The sequence below is a fragment of the Geotrypetes seraphini genome, chromosome 17 (genome assembly GCF_902459505.1).
Source record: "Geotrypetes seraphini chromosome 17, aGeoSer1.1, whole genome shotgun sequence".
NCBI classification, from domain to species: Eukaryota; Metazoa; Chordata; class Amphibia; order Gymnophiona; family Dermophiidae; genus Geotrypetes; species Geotrypetes seraphini.
The window spans coordinates 18,454,780-18,477,591 of record NC_047100.1 but is presented as its reverse complement, the minus strand read 5'-3'; the positions used below and the strand labels follow the sequence as shown (position 1 = coordinate 18,477,591).

General features: G+C 38.7%; 1 protein-coding gene across 11 annotated transcripts in view; it reads right to left on the bottom strand.

Moving 5' to 3' along the window:
- Positions 1–22,812, bottom strand: part of LOC117351126 — a 690,625-nt gene that overhangs the window by 171,411 nt on the left and 496,402 nt on the right. The window contains exons 6-7 of one of the 11 annotated variants that reach the window (XR_004537331.1): positions 8,260–8,418; positions 2,971–3,074 (exon numbers count right to left, since the gene is read on the bottom strand). The exons of 9 other annotated variants lie outside the window; for them this stretch is intronic. Coding sequence is in view for 1 of the 2 variants with exons in the window: in XM_033925969.1 (XP_033781860.1) it covers positions 3,059–3,074 (16 nt within the window). In the remaining variant the exon portion in view is untranslated. Of the gene's footprint in view, positions 1–2,970; positions 3,075–8,259; positions 8,419–22,812 lie in introns of those variants that run through there. One more of the 11 variants, XM_033925969.1, reaches the window with a different exon arrangement.

The window sequence follows — 22,812 nt, the reverse complement described above, 5'->3', positions numbered from 1 at the left end:
AATCCAGTCGGGTTTTCAGGATTTCCCCAATGAATCTGCATGAGATCTATTTGCATGCACTGCTTTCAATGCATATTCATTGGGGAAATCCTGAAAACCCGACTGGATTCCGGCCCTCGAGGAGGGACTTTGACACCCCTGCCTTAGAGGGTTAAGCCAAGGGAACCTGCCACCAGGAGTGGGATCCCTAGGATAGTAGACTTGGGGGTGGGTCAGTAGAGTGGGCAGACCTGATGGGCTATGGCCCTTATCTGCTGTCATCTTCTATGTTTCTAGGTTTCTATGTAAATTAGGCTCAGATCCCCCAAATTCTATGCAACACTGTACACAAATCCCAGGATCGCCCCTGATCAGCCTATGACCCTCCTATGAATATGCATACAGTGGAGGCAGTGCATGCAAATAGATCTCATGCATATTCATTGGGAAAACCTGACTGGATTCCGGCCCTCGTTCCCCACTCCTATCTTAGGAGTCCTTTTACTAAAATGCAATAAAATATGGGCTTAGACCCAAATTCTATATATGGTGTCACAAGTTGCATGCACAAATTGGTGTGCACAGCCAATTTGCATGTGCAGCTTAGGCTTGGATGCACTAAATATACTGACTGGATCACTGTTGGCCGATTCTGGACAAGCGATCGATGCACTACCAAGATTGCACACCTGACAGGTCAATAATTGCTCAGTGAGAAATTGACATATGCGCAGAACCCTAACAGCAGTGACAGGGGAAGAAGCCTCCTATCACTGCTGTTAGGGCTTCTTTTCTTTTTTAATGGCACAAACGTACAATCTGCCACATTAAAAAAAGAAGAAGAGCTGACGCTGGCGCGAGTAGCAGGTTGTGGTTGCTGCTCATGCCGTGAACGTTAAAAAGGTACCTGGGAAGGGGCATGTGCGCACGGTAATGGAGGGGTGGGGAAGGAGTGGGGAACAGAGAAGAGGACGGGTGCAACATCCCCTTACTATGCCACTGCTAACGGTGCCTACACGTTAGGTGTGATTTATAGAATCAGAGCCTTTGTGGTTAGCGTTTTTGGCGCACTAACCACACATTAGGACTTCTTTTAGTAAAAATTTGCCTTACAGTGATAACTAATGTAATTTTCAATATTATGGAATATATCTCACTATGGAGTCCTTTTACTAAGGCACGCTAACTGATTTAGCGTGTGCAAACTGATTTAGCGCATGATAATCAATTTAGCGTGCGCTAAATGTTAAGGCGCCCATAGAATATAATGGATGCCTTAGCATTTAGCGTGCGCTAATCTTTAGCATGCGTTAAATCAAATAGCGCATGCTAAATCTGTTTGCGCGCTAAATCTGTTAGCGCGCCTTAGTAAAAGGACCCCTATATTATTATAAAAGAACTCCATTCCCTGGGTTGTTAATACTCATTTTTACAAGACTGCGACTTTTTATTAGCATAGCCTATGCTGTTGGGGGGGGGGAAATGTTTTTCCTCTTTCAAACTACTTATTACAGCTCAAATTAGCATAAGCGATTGCTGGCTGGCTGCCTAAGCTAATGAAACCTTATTCAGGGTACTATCCACCCTCTGGTCATTAAGTTACAAAATGTTTGTTTCATGAAAATGCCTTGTTTCTCTGGGATTATTAATCATTGCTTATTGGTTAGTAATCACTTACATGGGTGGTCTGCTTTATCACTCATTTTTTTAAGAAAATTAACACGCCGAGATTAATTTTTCTACAATGAAAATCTACCAAGTAATAACTATATTTGCTTTTCATTTATGGGGGAAAATCTGTTTCAATTAAGCCTAACTAAAGAACTTATATCAGATGTAATTATCCCTTTCGATAAACATGTCTCCGCTAATTACATTTAACCATGGGATTTATAGCTCTTAAGTCATTAAGTAAGAAACACAATAAATCTTTGCTAATACATGCTAAATTGCTATAAATTAATTCAGATCATTAACATAATAAACAAATTAAGAGAATTTTACTTAATTAGTTTGCATTGTTAACTCAAGTTCCTACTCAAAGCCTCTTGATCACATTTTCCACTATTTTCTAAGTGTTATCTATTTCACTCTGTGTCCGGCATACACCTATATTGAAAATGTATGTATGTATTGTTTTTCTCATGCTGTGAGCAGCTTAGAACCTCCCCGGTATGGTGGCATATAAATAAATAATAATAATTATTATTATTATACAAACTACAGTAGTGCACGGTTGAAATTTTTTTCTATCTGCAATTTAGACTAGAAATGTAAAACTCTTCTGATATAAATACCCTTCTGTGACAATTTAGATTTTTGAAAAGTCTGAGAAAAGGCTTGAAGAATAGAAAAGGACAATCAAAGAACCCCTCAAAATATTTAAAAACCCAAGTCTTTGCTGGGCAAATTACATTACAGTAGAGGGATTTCTATTCCGCCATTACCTTGCGGTTCAAGGCAGATGACAAAAGTTATAGAAGGTGGGTTACAAAAGAAGATCATTGGTCATTTCTAGTGAAGGTAAAGAATAGATCAGGTAGTATCGGTGAGTTGGGAAGAAGGAAGGTACTCGTGGCGTTAAGACTTTTTCAGGGATTTCTTGAAAAGTATAGTTTTTATTTCTTTTCTGAACATCTTGTAGTCTGGGGTTGTTATTAGTAGATTGGAGATTTGGTTATCTAATTTTGCTGCTTGAGTGGCTAAGAGGCCATCATATAGTTTTTTTCTGTATAACTTCTTTGATTGGGGGGGGGGTGTTTTTATATGTTTTCCTTTCATTTACTTCTACTGTCTCTTTACCCTGAATATCTACAGTAACTACAAATGCAGTGGAGCAAGCTGATTAAGTCCTTTGATGCCACTTAAGAGAGAGGAGAGACTTGGAATACATAAGGAGTTGTGAATTCTCTCTTTCCTTTATTTTGTATTAAGACAAATCCAAACACAAACACAAATCTCAGAGCTAAAGAAGGACCAAACAGAAACCCCCTGGAATCTAGGCCAACAAAGATATCAGTCTGGGAGTAAGTCTTCCAAGTTTATAAAGAGTTTCTACCCCGTCCATCAAGATTAACGTTCAGGCAGCATACATTCTAAAAGTAGAAGAGAAGGTGTTGTACAGCAGGTACAATATAACATAAAACGTATAATTTTGTTAACAGTATATAGCATTAGTAAAATTACCAAACACAAGTATAAATACAATCAAGGAGGTAAACTTCAAAATGGCAAACTGAAACTCAGGGCCTGTTTTACAAAGCCGCACGGTAACGGCTCCAAAGCCCATAGAGATTTAAAGGGCTTCAGGGCTGTTGCCACGAGGCAGCCACTAGCGCAGCTTTGTAAAACAGGCTGTTAGAAATAGGACTAATATGAAACAGCAGCACTACCCACTTAAGAGCTGCTGAATATTGCTGGATAGCCATCTCAGCAGGGTTGAAGGCAGAATTTTCCCAGTGAATCCAAAAGGTATTAATTGGGTTCTACCAGTCCTAAAGGATGTGTATCAAACATTTCAAGGATTTTTAAAAATTTATTATTTATAGAAGATTAACACCCTCCTTTACAAAGCCGTGCTAATGTTTTTAGCTTCGGCCACTGCGGTAACAGCTGCCTATGAGCATATGAGCTGTTACTACTGCGGCCGGTGCTAAAAACACTAGCAGGCTTTGTAAAGGAGGGGGTAAATAATTAAACAATCAAGAAATTCCGGGGTCTTGAATGTAGATGGAGAAAAAATAAAACTATAAATAATTTAAATAAATTTAATGCCCAAGCTTCCTTCTACAAAACTAAAATCAATCAGTCTAAGAAATTGTACTATATCCAGGCATCCTCTACAAAATACTAAAATTTTTAACGCCTAACTCAAAAAAACAAGAATCAATTTCTACTAATCTTCCATCGGATCAAACTTTGGCAAATTTCTTTCAACATAAAATCGAGAAAATCAGAAAACAAATAGGGCCCCAATCTAATTCAAGTCTCAATACAAGCTCCACAGATCAACCTCTTTCTTCTAGTATTCAAAATTCCGTTTCTAGTGAAATTAACCAAAAAAATTGTTTTCAATCAGATTTCAGAATTTGTTGAATCTACTAACATTCTTCACCCACATCAGATGAGCTTTAGGATAAACCATTCATCTGAGCATTCATTATTAGGGATGATAACTACTCTAATTTACCATCTAGACCACCACAAATTGGTGGTCCTTATCTCCATAGACCTTTCTGCTGCTTTTGATACGGTTGATCATTCACTTCTCTTAGATAGACTGGAATCCATTGGAATCACAGACCAGGTACTTAAATGGTTACAATCTTATTTTTCAAACCGTCAATCCAAAATTGTTTTTAATAATATTACTTCAGATCCTTTTGTTTGTCAAAGTGGGGTACCACAAGATTCTATTCTTTCTCCTTTACTGTTTAAAATTTTCCTGTCTCCTCTGCTTACGCAATGTCAGCCCATTGGTTTTACAGCATTTGCTTACGCTGACAATATCCAATTATTACATTCACTAAAACCAGAGAATACGCATGAAATTACAGAGATTAATAACAAACTTAACCAGATCAGAATCTAGCTGAAGGACAATATGTTAGCTTTAAACACATCTAAGACTCAAACAATGCTTTTCCCCTGGAGAGAAGGGATCTCTCTAAATGATCCAATTCTTCTGGATAATCTTCCCCTTGACTGTGTTACATCAATAAAAATTTTAGGAGTTATTTTTGATTTAAAAAAATTGACATTTCACAATCACATAAGCTCTGTAATTAAATCCTGTTTTTTTTAAGCTCAGGATGGTCCGGTCAATTTCCAAATTCCTAGAACCAAAATCTTTGAACATATTAATTCAGTCACTAATCATTGCAAAATTAGACTACTGTAACAGCTTATTCATAGGAACAACTCAGAAAGAACTAAGACGCCTTCAAATAATTCAAAACGCTGCATATAAATTAATAACAAAAACTAGGAAATATGATCATGTAACCCCATTATTTCAGAATGCTCATTGGTTACCAAAGAATTTCCTATAAAATTTCATTAATAACATTTAAAATGATACATTCTAAATCACCACAATTCATCAATAAATATCTTGTTCCATATGAGCCATCCCAAATTCTCAGATCATCTGATCGTAAATTGCTTTCGGTCCCCTCTCTCCAAATAATAGGAACAAAAGGAATGAAATTTTTTCAGTGGTGGCCCCACAACTTTGGAATACCCTTTCAGCCCCCGTAAGGGAGGAGAATAACCTTGTTCATTTTAAAGGCCTACTCAAGAGCCACCTTTTAAAGAAGCGTTTAACATTTGATTTTTCAATCTTTTCGTTCTTCAATTTTCTCTAAAAAAACAAGTAGCAGTGATCCCTCTCCTTTTGTTTATTCCTTTTTTGTCTTTCTTTCCTATATAACTTGTAGTTCTAACCCAGATTCCTTCCTGTCTCATGTTTGTTAATTTGTCAACCATCTGTATGCCACTCTGATATTTTATTTAAATTATTTTCATCGTTTTTTCATTTGCGTTTTTATTTTTAATTATGTTCGTGTTTTTGTTTTCTTAATTATATTTTGATTTGTAACTCGCTTAGAATTTAGATAAGCGACTCAATCAAATTTGAATAAAAACTTGAAAAAAGCTTGAAACTTGAAAAGCTCAACCCATACATAATATATTATTATACACTTAATTAAGTCAAAGGTAAATGAAACATTATAAGTTTAAGCTAAAGTCCACTATATAGAAGATGGTGGATCAGAAAATTACATATGAAGTACCAATAATCAAAGGGATTATAACGAAAGGTCAGTGAAGTCCTTCTAATTAAATCTCATATAGTAACTTCAACAAAAGGAGACAAAGGAGGAGCAGGAATCAAAGACTTCTTTGCCGCCAAAAAATTGGTTAGATGTAAAGGATCAAAAAATATATAACTTACAGATGTGTACTTCACAATACATTTACAAGGAAATTTTAAGAAAGACAATTCTCCTAACTGTAATACTCCAGGTTTTAACAAAATTAATTGTTTTCTCTTTTTCTGCATCTCTCTTGAGAAATCAGGAGAAAAAATTTATTTTTAAATCAAAAAACTTCTTATCACGATTATCACGATGACAAAAGAACATTTTCAGCAACCACTCTTTATCAAGATTAAAGCTGGGCATGATGGGCCACTGGTCTGACCCAGCAGCCGCAATTCTTATGTTTTTTCCTTCCAAATCTGTTGACACAGTTGAGTGAGGGCCATGATAGCACCTTCTGAGCCTTTTATTAATTCAATTGGAATACCCTCGATACCAGGTGACTTGTTTTTCAATAAAGCTTCAATCACTGCTATATTATCATCTTTTAAAATATCTGGTTCTTCTTCAGCTTCAGTTTCCAGCTCAATTTCCCCAATGTTATCTTCATTGCCTTGTTTGTATAAATTTTCCGCATATTCTTTCCATCTCTTTTTAATACTTTCTAGATCATTCAATATCAACCCATTGGCGCCTTTAAGCATCCCCAGTAAAGACTATTGTTAAGACTATTACAATGTAAAATTATACATTAAACAATCTCACTAATATCCGGCTACACCTCTGGAAGCTTTAAAGGAAAGAAATTATAAAGTCATACTCATTTTATTCTTATGCTGAATTTTTTTTCTCTTTTTCAGCAACCAGTTGTCAAATGTTGTCAAAGACCCCAAAAAGTTCTGGTTTCTATGATATCCACAATGAATATGCATTTGCCACAGTATAATCAGCAAGCACTCTTGGTGCGAGTCAGATTAATTTGCATAGATTTGATAGATTAAAAACCAGACCTAATGGAGGCCTTCGAGACTGTTGAAGTGTATTGCTAGTTGAGTTTTAGCCTCGGGTTCCATTCTGGAAGGATTGTTAAAAGACTTACTTTAATGAATTGTTTTCCACAAATATTTTAGCCCCTGATATCTGAAAGTTCTCTTAAAATGTTACTGTAGCTGAAATTCACCAGTCAAATCCACTGAAATATTATTACCAAAGGGCAACATGTTATCTGAGAAATGAATTTCATCAGAACAAGAATTACTACATTCAACGTAGGGGCTCTTTTATTAAAGGAAATTAAGTCCTTAGGGGTTGTTTTACTAAGGCCTACTAACTCAATTAGCATGTGTTAAGTGTCATGCAGCTCATGGCATGTACCTCGCTAGATTGTGAGCCTGCCAGGACAGACAGGGACAATGCTATGTTGCGTTAAGTCTTTGCACCGAAACAGCAGTATATCAAGCACTGAATAAACACACATAATGAGTGTGTGTTAATACAATCAGTTCACCTTAGTAAAAGGACTCTAATGCGTGCATGCTAACATATTACTGCCGAACATTTTAAGTTTCAAGTTTTTATTAAAATTTGATACGGAGAGGAGAGGAGATATGATTGAAGTCTACAAAATCCTGAATGGAGTATAACGGGTATAAGTGGATTGATTTTTCACTCCGTCAAAAATTATAAAGACTAGGGAAAACTCCATGAAGTTACAGGGAAATACTTTTAAAATCAATAGGAGGAAATATTTTTTCACTCAGAGAATAGTTAAACTCTGGAACGTGTTGCCAGAGGTTGTGGTAAGAGCGGATAGCGTGGCTGGTTTTAAGAAAGGTTTGGAAAAGTTCCTGGAGAAAAAGTCCATAGTCTGTTATTGAGAAAGACATGATGGAAGCCACTTTTTGCCCTGGATCGGTAGCATGGAAGTGTGCTACTCCTTGGGTTTTGGCCAGGTATTAGTGACCTGGATTGGCCACCGTGAGAATGGGCTCCTGGGCTTGATGGATCATTGGTCTGGCCCAGTAAGGCTATTCTTATGTTCTTAATCGCTTATCTGGTTTCCTAAGTGAAGTACAATTTAATTAAAATTGGGTACCATATATATTTAAATACAATAAATACAGGAAACACATACACACATACATACAATGAAAAACAAAACACTGACTAACTTAAACAAGAGGAAAGGAAGGGAGGAAGTACAATCTTTATGGAAAAGGTAACGTTTTAAGGGTGTCCTTAAATAAAAAATACTTCAAGTTGCTTTTGAAACGGTCAAGGTTCTTTTTCTGCTCTTAAATGTAATGGCAAGGTATTACAAAGTTGAGGCACAACAACGGAGATGTATTGACATTATGCACTTATCTTCAATGATGGGATAGACAACATGTGTTGGTCAATAGACCAAAGCCAACGGCAAGACGTATAAGGACTTTTTATGTGATATTCACTAAAGTACCTCTTAAAGTGTCCCTCTGCTGTGCTCAGCTGTCTGTGGACAGTTTGCTGAGAAGGCTGGCTTGGCCATTGGAAAAGTTTGCTTTTGTGCATTTTTCATGTGAACGTCTTTATATTCAACAATGGCAAAAAAGTATAGACATATTAAGGGCCAAAACACCTAGATAAATGAAAAAAAAAAAAGATAAGACGTCTTGCAGTTTTGAAAATAAACATTTTCTCTATTGGATTTCTGGATGTCTTTCCCAAAACGTCCAAGCTCAGGCGTCCTATTGAAAATGTCCCTCCGCATATATTACACCAACTCCCCTCCTACCTAGCTTCTCTAATCTCTCCTTACACCACCAGGAGAACTTTACATTCTATTGACTCCTATACACCTGCATTGTACTTCCTTACAAAATCTTTATGGAATTCACTTCCTCCCAGCTTATGCTCCGAACAAGCACATAAAAATTTCAAAGTCATGTTGAAAACATACTTTTTCAAATTAGCATTCAGCTCTTAATAAGAGAAAATCCTGGTACATATAAGACTCCTAGTCCCCTTCCACCTCCCTCTAACCCCTACTACATCCGTCTCGTTTTTTTCTGTTGGAGTGGATCTTCCTTACAATTACTGGCATTTATTTCCTACTGATGTGACTGGTTTTATTTGTAACTGCTTTGCCCTACCAGTTAGTTAAAACAAATATAATCAAACACTAATAAACATATATATATATATATATATATATATATATATATATATATATATCATAATAGACAGCATGGAAAAATATTCAAATAACAGATATGATACCACGTCAACATAATACAAATGAAACATCTTACTATATAAGTAGCCAAGTAGAACATGTGAGAAGCAAAACACAGGAAGACCCAATATTCCACAGAAAAAGGAGCAATCCAACAGCAAAACAAACTATGGACCAGTGGCGTACCTAGCATATGTGACACCCGGGGCCCATCATTTTTTGACAACCCCCCCCCCCACATTCATCTGTATGAAAAACCATGATTTTTAGTAACAATCCACACGTCACACAAGAGTGTACATAGGAAAAGGCAGCATCTTACATAGAAACATAGAAACATAGAAATAGACGGCAGATAAGGGCCCACGGCCCATCCAGTCTGCCCACCTTAATGTCCCTCCCCTACATACTGCAGTGAGAAGTACATCAATACACCCATTGTAAAACTAAACAAGCCAGACTAGTACAGATCAATCCTACACAGTCAATCCTAACAGAAACCCATGTCTTTTTGAACACACAGAACATAGAAAACACCTTTGTCTAGTATGTAATCACAAACTAACCTCTCCCCCTTTTACAAAACTGTAGTGTGGTTTTTAGCCATGGTGGTAACAGCTCAGATGCCAACACTAAAAAACGCTCTACAGTGTAAATGGGGAGATAGAATAAAAATATATAGACCAAGGTTAAACTGAAGCACCATGCAATACCACAGAAACAGCGATGCATCTCCCCTAAAGCAAAAAATAAATAAATAAATAGAATTTTTTCTACCTTGTCTTCTCTGGTTTCTGTTTTCCTCATCTTCTTGTCACTCCCTTTCATCCACTGTCTACCCTCTCTCTGCCCCTTCTATATAGCATATTCCCTCCTTCTATTCCCCTGCCAGAATCTTTATGCCTCCCCCTTCCATCTCTCCCTTCACCTCCATTGGTCTGGCATTCATCTTCCTCCCTTCCCTTCTCCAATGGTCTGGCATCTCTCTCATTTCCTCTCCTTCCCTCTCCCACACCTCCATGGTCTAGCATTTCACTCTCTCCTCTCCCTTCCCCCCACTTCCATCAGCAACTGCCCCCTTTCTCTCCCTCCACCACGCTTCCATACTACCCTGACCCCCTTTTTCACCCTCCAAACCCTTCCTTACCATTCTGATCCCCTTTTTATATGGTTGATGTGGACATTTTCTTAACGTTGATTGAAGAAATAAAGGAAAGCCAAGAATATTGTGTTTCATCCACAGTTTGTTTTGTTGTTGGATTGCCAAGTAGAACACTGTATTTAATATTTCAGTCCTCATAACCAAGAAAAGCCTTGAAATGTGCCAACTGGTACAAAAAAGTATATAGATTTAAATTGCTTCGTCTATAAATGCTAACACCACCAATCCTGTCATACTGCTGAAAATCTGTATCACCCTCAGTGCCTCACATACAGTACAAAATTCCTGGTTCTAGCCCACACACACAAAAAGTGTGTGGAGAGTGTGGTTAAAGCTACAGCCTCAGCACCCCGAGGCTGTGGGTTCAAAACCATTCTGCTCCTTGTGACCCTGGGCAGGTCATTTAATCCCCCCATTGCTCCAGTTATAGTACATAGATTGTGAGCCCGCCAAGACAGACAGGGAAAAATGCTTGATCAGCTGAATAAATTCATGTAAACTGTTATGAGCTCCCTTGGGAGAACAGTATAGAAAATTGAATAAATAAATAAAACAGTATGCTATTTTCAACAATACACTCTATTTTAAACTTTAAAGTATAAATTGCCATTGGTATGGTTTTGCAAATCTAGAAATAAAATTTCACATGTAACTTGTAATACATAAATATCCCCTTTTACAAAACAGCGATAGCGGTTTTTAGCGTAGGCCGGCACGCTGAATGCTCTGCACTGCTCCCAACGCTCATAAGAATTCTATGAGTGTTGGGAGCAGTGCAGAGCATTCAGTGTGCCGGCCTGCGTTAAAAACCGCTATCATGGTTTCGTAAAGGGGGGGGGGAATTCTAGTGAAATTCAAAATTAATGAACTGCTATGAAGAAGTATTCAGTACTTATGATTTTTGTGAAAAATAACAAAAGTTTATTCGGTTTAACACTTTTTGCAAACAAACACATCCAAGCAATCAACAATTTCAATCATATAAGGGACAGTAAACAGAGCAATTACAGCCTTAATTTGTAGTGTAAAGGTTAATCATATTTGCATAACCTCCTGACCGACGTGTTTACTGACAGGGAGAGGATAAATAAGGAAGACAAAAACTAACAAAGATCATAGCACTTAAGGAAGGTAGGAAGGGGGAGATAAAGACAGGAAGAAAACACGTATCCTGTTGAGACATGTCTAGCATAATGTTGCCCTCACTCTTCCTGTTTTCTTCTTTTGCTTAGCATTAATTGGTTCTCTAATGCTATGTAGATACAGTGGATCATATGGATTAGCGGCGGCAGCTATGGGAAATGAGTGCTGCATCTTATCTCCCCTCTTTTGCCTTTCTCCTGCCACAACTGCCCTCCCTCTTCGGATGCTAAAGAGGCAAGATTCAGCATCAGCATGGGCTACTGAAGCACAGGCCCACACTCTTGTTCCACTCCTTCCACGATGAAGTTCTGCATCGGAGGGGGTAGAGTGCATCAGTACAGCACTTAAGAGGCCTGTTCTTCAAGACCCTGTACTGATACTGAATCATTCAGTACAGGAAGAGGGAAGGCAGTGGCGGTGGTGATGGCAGTAGTAGGTCTGTTAGGAGGATGAAAAGAGGTAGAGATGTTAGATGCTGGGTGCAAGGAGGGATGGGGTGATAAGGAGGAAAGAGGAGATGCTAGACTGTTGGGGAACTTGGGAAGGCGAGATGAGAGATGTTTGACCGTTAGGGTGGGTAAAGTGTAAGGCTTTGAGCTGTGGTCAGGATGGTGAGGGGGGCACACCTAGGGCATTGGATTTCCTTGGACCAGACTGCTTTTTTAGCATTAGTAGTGCTGCTTCTATCTTTCCTGTTTTCACCCATCAGCTGCGGCTCACATTCCTTCACTCTTAAATCACCATTGCAGATGGACTATGTATGTCCATAGAATATGGAGTTTCACTATGATGTATAACAGCTTTTGATATTTTTGGTCAGTGGTGTCTGCAATAGTTAGTGAAGAATAGTCTGCTGTGTTAAATATGCTTTTAAGTTAGACAATAATTTTTGACAACCCAGACAATGTACAGCTTTTATATAAGGTTCCTTAGTTGACTTTTCTGCTAGTGAGTGGCCAATGATGCATTTAATTCTGGGTGTAGAATCTAGAGCAGTGGTTCCCAAACCTGTCCTGGAGGACCCCCAGGCCAGTCGGGTTTTCAGGATAGCCCTAATGAATATGTATGGAGCAGATTTGCATGCCTGGCACCTCCATTATATGCAGATCGCTCTCATGCATATTTATTAGGGTTATCCTGAAAACCCGACTGGCCTGGGGGTCCTCCAGGACAGGGTTGGGAACCACTGATCTAGAGGATGGAAGAGGCTGATTTGGATTTAGTGGTGATCATAGAAATGTGGTTAATAAGAATCAGGACAGAGTTAGTTATACCGGGCTATAATCTGTTCAGAAAAGACAGGATAGGAAGAAAAGGAGGGGAAGTGGCATTGTGTGTTAAAAATCATATTAAAGTCACACAATTGGAAGATCTACAGGGTAAGGAAAAGGCACTGGGGCTCATTTTTGAAAAAGAAAAACATCCAAAAAGTGGCACAGTGGGGCAGATGAACAGTTTTCTTGCCAAATCCTTCCTATTCACTATTTTTTAAACCCATTTTCTAGATGGATTTCTATGCTGGATGTCTGCAGTGCATCTAAATTTGAACGTTGGTGTTGGAGTCTCCAGGCATAGTCGATGCATGTGAAGTTGACCCGAAAAAAAATTCTCAAATTGCAACTTCCTGGCTTTTAATGACCTCTTCTGCAATTCTGAGCAGTTTGCAAGGTGTTTATTGATAGGTCAGGACCTAGGTACTGGACACACCAATTATATGTGTCTGTACCTGAGATGATCCTGTTGCTTCGAGTGCACTGCTTGATATCAAAGGCAGAGCTACCGATGCTAGGTCAAAGAACTCAATTGGATGGGAAGGTCAAGTAGATGGTGTATCAAAAAACCCAAATCAACACTCCTGGCCTGACATCAGACTGTAGATAGACCAAAGGCTCAAAAAAGAAACCGTGTCAAAAATAAAAAAAATTTAAATGAAATTTCAAAATAATGACTAAGGCTAAGAAAAAAAATAATTGAGAAGGCACAAAAAATAGTTTGACACGCTTAGAGAGACTATGAAGAACAGCTACTCAAGCTCCACGGAAAACTGATGGTCCTGTGAGCTGACATTGGGCGAGAAGGCACCAACACATGCGCACGGTATGGGCAGCCGAATATTTAAAGTGACAGCACAGTTTTTGATTGGCCATGCCAGATTCTGTGGATGACATCACCTGCATGTGAGAATATGCTGCCTATTTGTCCTCAAGATAATTGGCTGTATAATAGCTTCAGATGTTATAGTCAGTCCTAGTTGAGAAGCAAGCAGGTTCCTGGTGTAGCCTTCTGGGCGGTACAGTGGACTATAGAGATGGGGATTCCAGGCCCATATTCCACTATAACTACTACACTTATGGTAGATTATGCGAGCCTTCCAAAACCCACCCAAAAGTAATATCTTAGGTGTGATGTACAGTTGGATCCAGTAAATTTTGGGTGGGTTTTGGAGGGCTCACCATATACTATAAGGAGGTTATGGTGAGAAATGTACCTGGGCTTTTTATATGAAGTTTAATGCAGTGTCTCCTAAGGTGCTCCACTGCTCTGCTGAGATGTCTGTGAGGCCAGTCTACTATAAATTCTGGCTCCTCATACATCCCAATGGATTGTGTTTTTTTTCAAAAATGGTTCAAGAAGATGGACACATTGAAGACAAGCACATCTAAGAAATGACCATTTTTGGAAAAAAAGAGATAGATTTTTCTGTTTCAAAAATGGTCATGTTTGCTATCATTTGTGTATGTTCTGCAAAATGTCTAAACTCAGATTTGGAAGCCGTATCAAAAATGCCTCTCACTGTGGGTCAATCTGGAAAGAGGGAATGGAAAATGCATTTACATTGGTATTATACAGGCCTCCTTCACAGAGAGAAGTGGATAGAGATTTAATAGAAGGCATTCAAAATATAGCTGTAAAAGGGGTAGTAGTACTAATAGGTGATTTTAATATACCATATATTGCTTTCCTGACTACTTGACCAGCTTCTCTTAACTTTTCCAGATATGCCTGTCTTCCTCTGCGACCTTTTATAGTTTATGAAAGCTAACCTCTTTTCTTACCTTCTCAGCTACTACTTTTGAGAACCAAAGCAGCCTTCTTTTCCACTTTTACTTCTCGTACTTTCCTTACAAAATGTTTTGCTGCCCTTATAATAACTCCTTTCAGTTTTGCCTACTGCTTTCCAGCTTCTTCCACATATTCCCATACAGAGAACAACTCCTTGACGTAATCCCCCATGTGAACAAAGCTCTTTTAAAGTCTAGAACTTTTGCTTTCGAATGAGCCCTCTCTACATCTATTTTAATATTAAACCACATCATATGGTGAATACTGGATGTCAGATGATCACCCACTATAGCATCAGAAACACTTTCCCCATTTGTAAGCTGCATGGGTTCCACTACCAGCTGCTGGAACAGTTCTCCTTGTAGAGAATCCAGGATCTCACTACTTCTAAGAGACCCTGGATTTGGGTTTTTTTTTAGAGTTATAGCTGTGTTAACTAGTTACAGCTCGCTAATCACAATGCACGCTACCTATTTAACACAGACACACCCATGCCCCTCCCAAAAATATTTTTAGCACTCGATAGCAGGGACATCACTGCACAAGGCTATAATGTTTGCAGTAGCCTATCCTCACACACTACCCACACTTTAAGTACTTAGCGCCATTTAGTAAAAGACCTCCTTAGGTTATCACTTAAAATTAATTTAGAAGGCTAAAATTCAGTCAACTAACTCAGATTCCAGTGGGGTTTGAAAATAAATCCATTTATGACTAGAGCTGCTTACTCATGTTGCATTGTTTCTATAGGTTTTGTAGAAAACTTGAGAATCACAATTAGGAAACAACCAAAGATGTCCACCCGGCGGACACATTCATTCCCCTTGTGGGGCCTGCTAAAAACCTGTCAGAGCTAACACCTTAGCCATGGCTCTATTTCTTTCTATAGCTTGTTCATAATAGCCTTGTACTTTACTGCTGTCTAAAGCTAGCAATGAAAAGGGCAGCTTATTTCTAAGAAATGTGTCTTCAGAGAGTTTTTGTTGATTTTGATTTTTTAGGAAGAAGCATTCTCAAAAGTTCAATAGGCCATCGGTGTCTTGAAGACTTCTGAATGACTAATTCCACTTGCTCAGGTTATCAGTCAAGGGCTTTGTCATTTAATCCACAGTTTATTGGGTTTTTATAATATTGAGTAGCAATTGAGGTCTATTAAACTTTAATCATGGCCAACTGCCCAGATTAAGAGAGAATCTGTAACCATGATCAACCACAATTTTTGTCCCATCTAATCCAACATGGCAAGAGCAATTATCCTCTAATAATCACTGCTAGGCACTATTATGATTTTTAAAAATATGGGTTAGACTATGTTGGAACTCTATTAGTTCCCGGGGGGGGGGGGTGTTAAAGAAGAAATTTGTTACCTCCAAGTTTGTCAAGTTTATTTAAAATTTTACATACTGCTTAATAAATATCTAAGCAGTGTACAGAAATAAAAACAATTTAAATTCGGGTATATCACATATTAAGACACAGAGACAGAACGTTCAAACACATGTGGAAAGGGGGTGAAATACAATTAATGATAGGATAGATGTGGCAAGTACAATAGGAGGGTAATAATAATAATAATTTTATATATCACAATACCACAAACAGTTCAGAGCTGTTTACAAAGGAAGAGACTGTATACATAAAACTTTTGAAATTACATTAACATGTTAAGATTAATCAGATTTATCTGGAAGAGGTTTAAAAATACATCAAGGCAGAAATGGAGTCAGAGGAGAAGCTTCTGCTCACACACACGCGACTGCAGGTAGGCCGGCTTGAGCAACTTACTTACTTTACTAACGCGCCGCGAAGGTAAGGGGGGAGGGGGATTCTCGGGCCACGCGAGGGGATGCTGAAGGACGATGAGGTGGTGAGAGGGAAGAGTGGGCAGAAGACGCTGGAAGGGAAATGGGGAAGACAGAGTGGGGAGAAGACAGAGATGCCAGACTATGGGGGAAGCAGAGGGAAGAAGATGGGTGCCAGACAAATTGGGGAGGTGGGGGGTGAAGGGAGAGGCACAGTAACAGAGCAAATGGAAGTCGCTGAGAGAAGACAGACAGTGGATGGAAGGAATTGAATGAGAAGATGAGGAAAGCAGAAACCAGACAACAAATGTAGAAAACAAATTTCTATTTATTTCCTTTTTTTTTTTTTGCTTTAGGATAAAGTAGTATATTAGTTGTGTTGATAAAAATTTATAAACAAAGCCCTGCCGGCTGAACATCTCTTTCTCTAGTTCAGCAGCCAGAACTTTGATTTATAAGGAAGGAATAAGCTAAATACTGCAGTACTGAAGCTTGTATGGATGCTGCGGGGATGGGGACGCGGCGGTGAAAGGGACGGTGGGGACAGGGCGGTGAAGGGGACGGCGGGGACGGGGTGGTGAAGGAGATGGTGGTCTGGGGACGGGGCAGTGACGGGGACTGAATTTTTCCACGTGTCATTCTCTAATGCACATCTCAGCAGCGTACCCAAATTTTGGCACCATGCACAGAATCCAGAGCTAACTGGCTAATACAGAGGTAATGCAGAAGAACTTACCACGCCCCAATATTAGGTGATAAGTGCTCCTCTATTAACTCTAGGCAGATACCACAAGCTAATGCAAATATTAGCACATGACCTGCAAACAGAAATAAATATGTTTAAAAGTACCATATTAGACCTGAAGGTAACACATGGGAAAATCCCATGTTAAGATACGAGAACCACAAATCTCAACCCACTTTAGAAAAAGGGCCCCTTAGTTATTAACAAATTATAACATATCTATTATTTTGCATGTTTGCCTTTAGTTAAAACTGTCACATCAGCAGCATTAAGCAAGCTTCTACTTTCAGCTAATGCCTGTTGAATCTGCTTGATGGTTTGCTGATGTTAACACTCAAGCTTATAATGATAATTTTGTCCTTTGGCATTTCAGTTCTTTTAACTTCTCTGTAATTCATGCTGACAGCTGAACAGTATTAAACCCTTATGCTAAGAAACTATTAAGTCACCTAATTATAGCTATTTTTCCTCTGAAAATTTTAGTCTTTCAGTTTACCAGACAAATATTCTTTATCAGCTAAGTGGCAAGAGGAAAATGTAGATTTTTTTTTTTCATTTCAAGGCCAAAAACAGAACCTAGGACATACCAGGCTAGAATAAAATGGAGAGCAATTCACATAACATCAACAGTAAAAGGATAATAATGAAAATGGCTCCTTATGGGTAAACTGAATCAAGCATATGCATTTGTGTAACCACCTTATTTTCAATTTTTTAGCTTGTCTCCAAACTACTATTTGCATCAAATGTTTTTTATGAGATTCATACTTAGTAAAAGACACTTTTAAGTTCCTAAACTTGGCTGATAAACACACCAGTTTTGTAAATTAAAATTCTGGCATGTAATTTCGGAACCGAGCCCTGTTTTTTTAAATTTGACTTCTGGGGTAGAGAATGACACGGTGACAAAATTCATCACCGTTCCCGTTCCCGCGGATAACCGTGGGAAACCATCTTCATGTCATTCTTTAAGGAGAGGAAAGAATCAGAGTATAATTGGGCACAACCACTGACCCGCAAGCTTTGCTTTGAAGAATGCTGGTGTAGAAGGACTGAGGTTGAAACAGACACTACAGAATGACAGTCTCTGGTATCCAGAACAGATATTGTGATGTCATAATGCCTCATTCCACCAGTGCCTAAGAGCCAATCACATCAGTGATGTCACAATGGCTTCATTATCCTTGGCTCTCATAAGAATCAGAGTATGAATGGCCACAACCACTGATCCGCAAGCTTTGCTTTGAAGAATGCTGGTGTAAAAGGACCGAGGTTGAAATAGACACTAGAAAATGATATGGGATTATTTCCCGCGGTTATCCACAGGGACGGGAACGGTGATGAATTTTGTCACCATGTCATTCTCTATTCTGGGGCTTCCAGTAGCTCACAGCTTCTGTCCCTGGAATCAAGGGCTCATGTTTTATCAATCCTGAAAATCTTTCACAATTTCTCTGCTCTATCAGGTTACTATTACTTTTTATCACATTTGTATAGATGTTTTTGTAAAGTAAAATAAAATTGCCTTCTAAGTTACGCAGAACTAATCATCTTTGAATATGTACTTATGGGGTCGCTATTCAAAGCAATTTAAACAGGCAGGCTCCTGGCTGGTTAAATCACCTGTTCAGGGCCATCAAATGAAATCAGTTATGGTCACAGTTGCTTTTAATGCGAGCCCAAGACCTAGTGTCGAAGGGCATAATGTAATACGGGGCTGGTGAGCCTCCGTGTTAGGGATCGGTGGGGCGGTCGGGGGGCGGTCGAGTCGGCGTCGTGGCTGATTGGCCTGCAAAAGGCTAAAAAGCCGAATTTGAATTTCATTGGTGGGCTGGGGCGTGCACGGGGGAGCCGAGGGGATAAAAGGGGAGGGCTTGGAGGACCTTAACTGTTCGGGTCCTCCAACGCGGTTTTTTCCCTCCCACCCTCCCTTTGTTTTGCTTGGTTTTAGGGAGAAGCTCGGGGCGGATCCCCGAGCTACTCGGTCATTGGGGCTCATCGGGTGATGAGCGGTGGGCCGGCGGGGTGCCGTGCCTGGTGGGTCAGGTGACCCGAGAAAAAGGGGCATGAGGGACATGCCACCCCTCAGACCCTTGTTGAAGTGGCAGGGTCGAGGGCACTGAACACTTTGTTTTGGGTAGCTCGGGGGGAGCTCTTGGATTTATATTAATTGTAGTGGTAAAATATGTAAACAAGTTGTTTTGTATCAATAAACTGAGCTGCGGCTAATTACCCAAAAAATAGAGTTGTTGTGTCTTATTGAATAGTTTGGATGGGTACCTTTAGTAGGTTGTGCTATGGGAAAAGGAACTAAGGAGCTCATCCAGATCCAGTTATTATTCCGCTACTACCATATAAGTTCTAAGTGGATCACATTAAGAATAAACTAGATCATAAATCTAGGAGAGTTAACAACATTTCAGAGTGTAAGTGTAATAGAAAGCAACCATTATAACACAGACATATTAAGTTAAAACTTACTTTTTCAAGAAATGTGTTTTAACTGCCTTTTTGTAGGAATCAAAGACAAAAATCTAATCTCTGTAGGAAGTGATGACCAAAAAGAGGGGGCTATATATTGAAAAGAAGATAGGATAACTTTCTTGAAATGCACATTTTAAAACTTGGATATTATATTCCAATGACGAATAAGATGTAATCAAGTAGCAGTCAGCCTACTAATCAATTTGATTAAATATAATGGACATAAACCATGTAAAATCTCAAAAAGTAAGCATGTCTACTTCAACAGAACATGTGCTTCAAATGGTAACCAGTGTAAAGTCACATAATATAGGGTAACATGACCAGAGAAGCTTAAAGAATAAATTAATTGAACAGCTGTGTTCTGTGTCGTCTACACTTTACTGGTTAATGCACCAAATATCAACACTACCTGCTAAAATCATAGCCTGCTATTTTGCGGGGCTGTCCAGGGGCAGAGTCGGCACGTAAGCACATAAGGTAACCAGAGAAATTAAACTGCATAAAACTTAGTCCTATCTATATTTGGGTTCACTTGCCCCTCTTTTACAAAGTCTGAGAGTGTGGTTGCTGCAGTAACTGCCCCGAAGCCCATAGAGATTTAAAGGGCTTCGGGGTTTTTGCCTTGCAGCTTTGTAAAAGTGGCATGCTGAATATCACATTTAGGGGTTTTTTTTTTGTTTTTACAAAGCTGCGATAAATGCCCCGAAGCCCATAGGAATTGAATAGGCTTTGGTGCATTTACCGTGGCTTCGTAAAAGGGGCCCTTAATATAATAAGGTATAGCCAGCTTTACAAACTCAGAAATTCAATGCTGATACCCGGATAAGGCCCAGCACTGAATATCAGGGCATAGTGCCAATGGCAGCCAATAAAACACTGATCATTGCCAGCAGAATATTAACCTCAAATGTATTAAACATGTTATAAATTTGAATGCTATTATATAGAGAGTTTTTCTCAGAGCAATGTTTTATTGAAGTTTACTGAAAATCCTTCATTATTCCATATGATTTTATAATTTCAGAATATGTAAATAAGCATAAATCATGGTAGAGTGTATCTAGTTTTCCTTCACATAATTTAACTAATTATACCACAATAATTGGATTATAACAGAGCTTGAAAGAACATTATGATATCTAATTTGCAATATATTCTCTCAATTTATTTCACCAATTACTTTTCTAATTTTTGAGGTGACATTAAAACCTTCCTAATTTAAATGCAAACAGATGTGCATCGTAATGCAGCTGTTTTGGAAACAAAGGCAAATGCACATCGAATGGAACCCTTGATATTTTAATAAACAAATGAAGGAAACCTACATATTATCTTATGTAATGTTTAATTACACGATTTGAAGAAGAAATAACAAATGCTAATCATGGAATTAAAGGCTTTAGGACTTATTTTGATGAAACACCATGTTCGTCACTGATTATCCCACTTCTAGGCATGCTGCTAGATTCATTAAAATGATTTTTTTACTATTCACATAAACTCAGTATACTTTATATTGAATAAAACTGAAATATTTATATTGTTAGCAGAAGATACTAATATAGAGCAGCATAAAGTGCTCAAAAGATATTTTAATTTCATAACAAGTAATTTATAGTAGTCATTCAAAACATGACAAACAGTATGATAAATTTAAGCAAAAGGTTATCTTACAGAGCAGCAGACTGATAAAAAACTGCTTCCTCTTTCTCCATTGGTTCTAAGTTGCACATAGGAGGAGCCTTAGGCGCCTGGGCAAATAAGGCTTTAGGGCCCTCCTTGGTGCATCTCACAATGCATCAGGAAGGAGCAGGCCCGCCTCATTTTGATGGAGTTAGGCCTGCCGGCCAGACAGTAAGAAGACCCGTCCGGCTGACCAACATTTAAGGTTAGTGGAGGTAGGGTTTGGGGAGGGGGGTTAGCCGAGGTGGGAGGTCCGGGCATGGAGGGATCCGCGTGGGGGGGGAGTGCTTCGGCAGAAGGAACTGGGCATCCCTCCTGCCGCATTCATTCAGGGGGGTGGGGGGATTGGCAGCCATGACTAATTACAATCTAGGCTAGCATTTTTTCATAAGAGCATAACAAGAAAAAAAGTAAAAACGGGAGAGGGTGGGGGGAGAAACAAATGATTAAACGACTTGGATCAGTGAAGTAGGCACTGGAATAGCTGTGCGCTACGAGGCCCTATGATCCTTTTTCAGTCACAAGTCTGATGTTTCTCCTCTCTTTTTGCAATGTGCTAATTCATGATAGAGTTCTTTTGCATGACTGACATAAAAATAAAAAAATTTAAGATAAAAATTTTTAAATAACTTGTTTCCAAATATATATTTTTTCTAAGATGTTGCAATCGAAGTGGGCAGAGAGTCTCTACTGAAAGTTTAAAGAGATTTATACTACCTTTTTATTGCTATAGAGTATTTAGAAGGCCAAGAAAACTCTGGCATATATAGGAGGCACCTAAGCCCAATTTAGGTGCTTAGACACAAAACACACCCAAGATCCACCAATGATCTGGCCATAACCATGCCCTCTATCGACCCTTTTGCCTTTCTTCGACCCTCCTATCCTAATTTTAGTTGTTTTATTTTGTAACCTCCACTGTGGTAGTATTGTAAACCGTTTAATACTCACGTACTAATAGTACATCAAATGTAATAAATCCAATCCAATCCACTTTCTGGAAGGCTCCTACCGAGTTAGGAGCCTACTACCTAAATTTTAATTTTTGCTAATTACTGCATGAGCTCATAGTTGCTCATTAATGGCACAATTTAGGCTAATTTACAAATTAACACACACACCCTTTTACAAATCTGTAACGTAGTTTTTAGTGGCGGTAATAGCTCTGACGCTCATAAGAATTCTATGAGCATCTCAGCTGTTAATGCTGTGGCTAATATTAAAAACCACACTATGTTTTTGTTAAGGGGTGGGGGTGGGGGTAATTTTGGTGCCTAGATCAGCTACGCATACTGATCTAGGTGCCTAACTTCAGGCGCCGTTTATAAAATCTGGCCCAAAATGTACCAATAGTGCTGCTATCTGTTTATCATAATCTCCTAAGGTTCATCAGTCACCTGACTCTTCTCCTGCAAAATCATTTCTAAATGGCCTGGATCAAAATAAACATATTGAACATTCTGATATGTAATTAAACATTTGCATGGGAATTTCAATGCCTTTAGGTAAAATTTTTTAAAGCTCATTGAACTCTGAATCTGACCTACAGAGAACTACCATTATATGAAGTTAGGAGTAATTAAAGGTCATTGGTTTGACTGACTGAATATTTAGAAGTGGCTTTTGGATTTCTTTCAGCAGCATTTGAAAATTCTTGAATAAGCAAGAAAAGATCCAAAGTATTTCTTAACATTGAGACAAACATTGAGGAA